At 26.3% G+C, this 7,165-nt stretch overlaps 1 protein-coding gene across 1 annotated transcript; it reads right to left on the bottom strand.

The window, feature by feature from the left end:
• Positions 1-2,386: 2,386 nt before the first annotated feature.
• Positions 2,387-6,909, bottom strand: LOC119600699 (ras-related protein Rap-2a). Its single transcript, XM_037951130.1, has 4 exons — positions 5,834-6,909; positions 4,559-4,696; positions 4,370-4,487; positions 2,387-4,262 (listed from the first exon to the last, which is right to left on the bottom strand). The coding sequence occupies exons 1-4, from the start codon at positions 5,966-5,968 to the stop codon at positions 4,105-4,107; spliced, it is 549 nt and encodes a 182-aa protein (XP_037807058.1). The 5' UTR covers positions 5,969-6,909; the 3' UTR covers positions 2,387-4,104.
• Between the last annotated feature and the right edge of the window lie 256 nt (positions 6,910-7,165).

The raw sequence follows: 7,165 nt of genomic DNA, 5'->3' as shown, positions 1-7,165 counted from the left end.
CATACATATACATAGTTTTATATACATACATACAAAAATAAAACAAAAACTAAAAAAAAAATATAAATTAACAAATATTTTAAAAAATAAATGCTATTGAAAAAAAAGGAAACTAATTAAAAATTTTTTTTCATATCAATTTTTCATATAAATTGATTTTGTGTTTTTGAAATGAAATTTTAAAGTGAAATTTCAGAAACAACACTTGAAAACGAAGTGATTTATATATTCACCCCTATTCTGCATTTCGATTACGTTTCCGCATTCTGTTACGCAACGATCGAAAAAGTTATTCCCACAAAAAATTGAATCGTAAGAAAAAGAAGATGCAATTCTACTTCGTTTCAATGATTTACGATTATGTTTACTTTGCATAACGATCGTAACTACATACTTTTTTGTAAATTGTTAATTTAGTGACAGAACGTCGAATCGAAATCCAGAATATCAAACGGAGACAATTTCGATTCGAATTAAAAAGCAGAATAGGGGTGAGTACTTTAAAACGAAGGGTTTTATACGTTTCCGCGTTTTCTTACGCAACGATCGAAATTCAATCTAAATTTTTACTAATTGACCCAACATTCTAAAATATCAAAATTCATTTAAAATTTCATTTTTTTAAATTTTCATTAAATTTAAAAAAAAAAATAATTTTCTTTAAAATTTTTATTAAACATTTAAATTTTTACTTGCTATTTGTAATTTCAATCATTTTCATTAAAATTTCCAATTTTCATAAAAAATTCTTAAAAAAAAAATAAATTTTTATAAAAAATTCACTAAAAATTTTTAATTTTTACAGAAATTTTATTTCTGTCTCAATATTCATTTTCACCAAAATTTTAAATTCTCACCGAAATTTTCATAAAAATTGAAACTTTTAACAAAATTAAAAATTTTTATAAAAATTCGTATCTTTATCGAGAAATTTAAATTTTAACTAAAATTTAAACTTTTACCAAAATTTTGAATTCTCAGCGACATTTAAATATTTACACAAAATTGTCTTTTGGATAGCACAACCAAAGTATACTTTTCTAAAGGATTGGCTAAATCGAAATCTGGTTTCCATCACAACAGGTTTTTGAGATATCGTGTCATATAAACTGAAAAATCAAAGTATATTTTGGCTATATTTGAGTCATTATAACAGCGCGTAGGCATTTTTGTATTTAAATCTTTTATGTCATCTGAAAGTCCCATCTGTCGACTTAAAAATAAGGTTTAATCACCGTCATATCTGCATGCATCTTCGAGATATCTTAACCTAAAGCCAGTTTCAGATTTGGCGATGATCATTACTTTAGTATACTTTGGTCTGTGGATTAATACTTTTTTAAAAAATGTAGTAAAAGGAGAGAAAATGTTTAATCTCTTGGTGTTTGCTCTTCTAAATGACTTCTTTTTCAACAACTTTCAGTTATTGAACAGAGATATTATTATTATAGATATTTATTTTTAAGATTCCTAATGGGCAGAGTTAAAAAAAAAACGCTAATCATACATAAATGTTCCTCCTTATCGCTATGAAAACGAATTGTTTTTCTTCAAATTGGTACTACATATGTCAAGAACTACTAAGAGATTGGGAACATATTCCAGGAAAAGAACCAAGCTACTTTTTCAAAAATAAAGTCCAAATATACTTACCCATTACATCCAATACTTATTAAGATGATATCCAGCTATATATCTTCAGTCATTTTAGTTTAATATAACATGATATCTTGTCAAATGTTTCAGAAGGAATTTTGCTTGTTATTACTGGTGATTTTGTTAAATTCGAATTCACTACGTTTTTGTCTTCTCTAGCATAAAATAAACCACTTATTGGGGGGAATTGATAGCAGACAATAACTTCAGTATAAAAAGTACTACACATAAGTATGTACAGAGTAGATAGAGAGAGCATGTATGTACTAAAGTAAAAAAAACAAAAAAGAAAAAATATACATTGAAACAGTGTAAATAGGATTGTTGTATATAAGTATTTTTCATTCTCTTTTTTAATTGTTTTACTTTAATAAGTAGTATAAAAGTGGGGATGTCTGTGTATATAAATTTTTATATTTATGCAACTCACATATCAAAATTACACAAATATTTATTTAGTTTATTATGGCATATTTTTAGAAATTTGTGTCAAAATTTTTTGCAAGATTTATAAAGTATTTTACAATTATAAATGATGTTGTTTTCTTTATAATTTCTATTTTTTTTTTTCTTTCGTTCTTTCTTCTTTTTAGTTCTTTTTCTTCATATAAATATGACATACTACATACATGCATATAAAAATTAAAAAATCCTGCATATTTAAATTTTAATATGGTTGTATAATATCCTAAAGATCTTTTAGGAATAATATTACTTGTTTTTCTTTTCTTTTTTTTTTCGTTTTCTTTTTTTAGTTTTTCTTTACAGATATTTTACAAAAATATGTTACATTATTATTCTCATGAGACTTACATTAAGAGACGTTAATAAAATTGGTAATTTAAAAATCATTATAAACTGTTCAATACTTAAGAGTGTTTATGTGTGGTTTCTTTTCTTTTTTTCTTTTTTCTCTCTTCTTTTTTTGTTTTTATAATATTTATATTAGAATTATTAGATATATGTGTATAAATGTGTCTTTAAGAGACAATCAAATACGTTGCTTGATTAATCTCTTTAAAAATTAAAAAGAAGTAAACAATATTTGTTTAATTTTTTAAAAATATTAATTAATTTCGTTTCTAGCAGACAAATAAACAAAAAAAAAATACAATCTTAAAATTAAAAAACGAAATAACAAATAAAGAAATTTTTAATATTTTTTCATAACTAAAAAAAATCTGAAATGCCCATTTAAATGGTGTAGGAAAAGTTTGGTAGTTTTAATAATTATTAAATCGATACTTCCAATTGTGAAAATAAGTATTAGAGAAACTATCAATTATTTATTTTTCGTTGTTGTTTTTCTCCTTTTTGTTTCTCTTTTTTCATAACTAATGGCAGACAAATGGTGAGAAGAGAACTTTATTTAATAAAGTTCTTGCATCAACACTAATAATACTCGTATTTAACAGTTACTTTTGAAAACATTTTAATCGAATCGTTTTTAAAATTGTCCTTTTGTTAATTTTGCCAAAACCTTGGGAATTGGCTTTAGATTTATTACACTTAAAATAGCAAATAAAAGATCGATGTTCCTTTTTTTTTTTTTTTTTTGGTTGAAACAACAAAACAAATAATTGATAATTTCCGAGTTGCATGGGAAATGTTTGAATAGTTTAATATTGTATGTATTTCGTGCTACATTTATTAATTGGGATCATGTAAAAGGAAGTAAATAAAAATAATAATAATATTGCCGACTTATATTCAAAGAATGAAAAAAAAAACAAAAATATATAATGTTAGTAAACAGCATGTCAGTTTTAAAAAATGCTTTTAAATGATCCTTGTAAATTGTTTGTTTCAATTTTAAACTTACATTTTAACATACATAAATGAGGGGAATGCATTTTCAATTGACATCCATCCATCCATCCATCTTTCCATCCATGCATTGTTAATAAATGAATGGACGAACGAACGAAGGTATGAATGCAAACATTTTTTTGTTTGTTTTTAACTTTCAATGCTGCATTAAATGTGAGACTGTTTTAGTGTTTTATTTGCTGGATAAGTCTGTGAAACAAAGACTGTTTCCTTTTTAAGTAAATCAAAATTATTATTGTTTTTACTTTTTTTGTTTTTGTTTTATCTTATGTGTGTGAGTGTGTGTGTGTTTTTATGTTTGCTAAATTCGCTTTACATCTTGACATACAAAATATATTTATCATTAGCTAAACAGTTAATGAATGTATAATGTTGATGATGATAATGGTGACGATGATGATGATGCATTTCATCATTTAAATAATTATTATTATTATTATAATTTTGACCCTCATTTAATTAACATTATCATTATAATTATAATTATATTAATATTATTATTATAATTATTTTTTCTTTTCTTTTTTTTCTTCAAATTATTATAGTATTATTGTTAGTTAATTTATATTATAATATGTACGTGTGTGCATAGTTGTAATAATTATTAGCAAAATCCTTCTATAAAAGAGCACAACAACAATAACTTTTTTTCTGTCTTTTATCCTGGGTCATATTCATTTCACGTACTATTGTAGCAAATACTTCATTGACATTAATACGATCTTTAGCAGACGCTTCTATGAATGGACATTCCCAGAGTTGTGCTAGGGCATTACCTATAATACAAAAAAAAAACAGAAATACAAATTATATAAATCAGGATGATGTTTCTTTATCATAATGCAATTTAAATAAAAATTTTAATTTAAAACATTTATACAACCTTCGGCAGTCGAAACTTCTCTTTGGCAATCTAAATCTAATTTATTAGCGACTAGTAGAATAGGTGCTGGTTGACTTCCTTTAACACGTGTTATAACATTTTTCATGCTGGAAATATCCTGTATGTGTTTAAATAGAAAAACAAAAGTTATTAGAATATGTTTTATCATTATAGTTTATGGTTAATTACCTGAAATGTTTGATGGTTTGTTAACGAATACATAACGATAAATCCGTGTCCATTTTTAATGTAGAGATCCCTCATTGAAGCAAATTGTTCTGTACCAGCAGTATCTAGGATTTCTAGTACACATGGTGAACTATCAACCTTTAAACAAATACAAAATTGTGTTATTTAGTTAACTGTTGTTTTATATTAACGTCTTTTTTCAGAAATATATACAAATAAATTATAATGCATGATCAAGACTGCAAAAATCACTTAATTAGTCAGTTATTTTATATTTTTAAATTATATTTATATTTGTGGATATTTTTATACTATTCCATAAATAAATTGATTTTCGATTGGTCCCTATAAAATGTTCATTCTGCTGTCAGCGTTTCTTAAAAGTTTTAATCACCAGTTCGCTGTGCTTTCGACAAATTTTACCATCACAGTTCGCTCAATAATATTCTTGTTTATTGATATGAAGTGGAAAAGGCGATTTGAACTCTTCTTCCGTTAGGCAGTACGAGTGTATCTTCAATACTATACAAATTTTAGACCAGGTATCGGCTTAAATTTAACTTCATACTATACACACCCCCTCCCACTCACTCTCTTATATTCTGCTTTATTATCTATTCAGGTATCACAAAAGGGCCAACAAAACCCACGTTTCGCAGCCTAAACCTACCGGCTTAAAAACTTTTAGTTAGCTCACATGGGAGTACTATTTATAGATACCAATTTAGATCAAATCTAAAGATTCAACTATGCGATCAAGGAGTGATGTACTGAGTATGTATAATTATTTAGCTGAAAATGTAGGAAAAATATAAAAAAAAAACATTAAAAAACATTGACCACGCCCATCTTTGTCCCATCCATGTTCCATTCTAAATTGAAATTTAAACTACAAATTTTCATTTTTCAAACAAATTAATGAGAATGCTCACTTGCAAAAATGTTTGGCAATTTAAATTTATGCAAAAAATGCAATCAATATTAAGGGGATTTGAAAATAGTAAAGACTTGTTTTTGTATTTATACCTACTGAATAATAATAATTTCTGAAATAGGTGAAATGCAAAAATTCTACTGCAGCAGGGCGTTAAATTGATTGTGAAGTAAATAGTTATTGCAAACATGTCTGCCAATATTGATTCTTTAAATAAATAGTAATTGCATCTGTAATATAGATATTTTATTTTTTTCTAAAAGGGTACAAGTTATCATTACCAAGTTATATCACTATAACTTAACAAACAAAAAAAGTTAAATTAAAATCCTTTTACAAACCTCAATTTCTTTGCGATAGAAATCTTCTATTGTTGGATCATATTTTTCTATAAAACATCCTGAAACAAATTGCACGGTTAGAGCGGATTTGCCCACACCTCCGGACCCCAAAACAACAACTTTGAATTCACGCATATCTGATGATTTATGATAATGATTTTGACTGCTGCTGCTGCTGCCTCCGCTGCTGCTGTTAGATACTACCTACTACTGCTGCTACTGTCGTCGGCACTGTTAGTAATCGGGCCACAAGGAGGATCTTAGTTCGATTTAGTTCTTTTTCTCTTGTAACTAGTTGCCTTGAGAGTTCGATTAAGGGCTAAAATAACTTTATTTATTTTTTTACTGGAGCTTCTTGATGTAATAACTTATTTTTTATCTTTAAGTTGTTTTTTGATCTTTTTGTTTGTTGAATAAGCAAATTTAATAAATGTATTATATATACACGCACATACACTCATTCACGCTCAACACACACTCATTTATACATACGTACTTGTATATATGTATATAAATTAAATTGTTGTTGTTCTTTTGATTTTTTTTTTTTTACTTTTAAATTAATTTAATAGATAGATATGCAAAATGGTGTGGACCGAAGAAAATTTGTAATAAATTGTATGTATTATGTCTGCACTATTGGATTTATGAAAAAATAAAACAAAAAAATCGTTTGCTTTTTATCTTATTTTTTTCTTTTCTCGTGATTTGTGTTCTTTCTTTCTTTCCTGCCTTTGGAGAGTTTTAGTTGAATTGAAATAAAGTAAACGTCGTAATTGGCGTAGTGGTGGTGGTAGTGGTGTGGTGGTAGAGGTGGTGGAGTCGTAGTTCGTTCTTAAAATATATACGAAGTGTGAACGGGGGACAAGCAGAACACCTGCGAATTTCTACGATTTATTAATTCTTTTCGTTTTTTATTTGTTAACATTTTTATTTCACAAAAATACTTGATAAAAACTTTTCTTATATTTTCACACAAAACATCATCTTATCAATTAAAAATAAACACGACAACCAACTATTGGCAGAAATTCTTCTCGCTTTGTCCAAATTTCACAAAAATCTACAGCAGATCTAATCACGGCCTTGCCATATCTTTCAAGTCTCCATTTGATGAATTATTTTCACAATCACAAAAATTTTCTCTACACTATGCCGACAAATGTGAAGGGTTGCATTTTATAAAAACATAGTCAATTTACTACTTTCCAAAATGGGATTTCCCACTAAAAAACCATTATAATCAACATTTTAGTAATAATTCCAAGAGAAGATATAATTAAAAGTTGAAATTTACTTTTATTTTCCAAATATGTGTGTAAATTGTTTATT

The sequence above is a fragment of the Lucilia sericata genome, unplaced genomic scaffold, assembly GCF_015586225.1.
Source record: "Lucilia sericata isolate MDLA Ls3-8-SP2 unplaced genomic scaffold, ASM1558622v1 Contig000118F_arrow, whole genome shotgun sequence".
Lineage (NCBI taxonomy): Eukaryota > Metazoa > Arthropoda > Insecta > Diptera > Calliphoridae > Lucilia > Lucilia sericata.
This window is presented reverse-complemented; position numbering and strand designations above follow the sequence as displayed.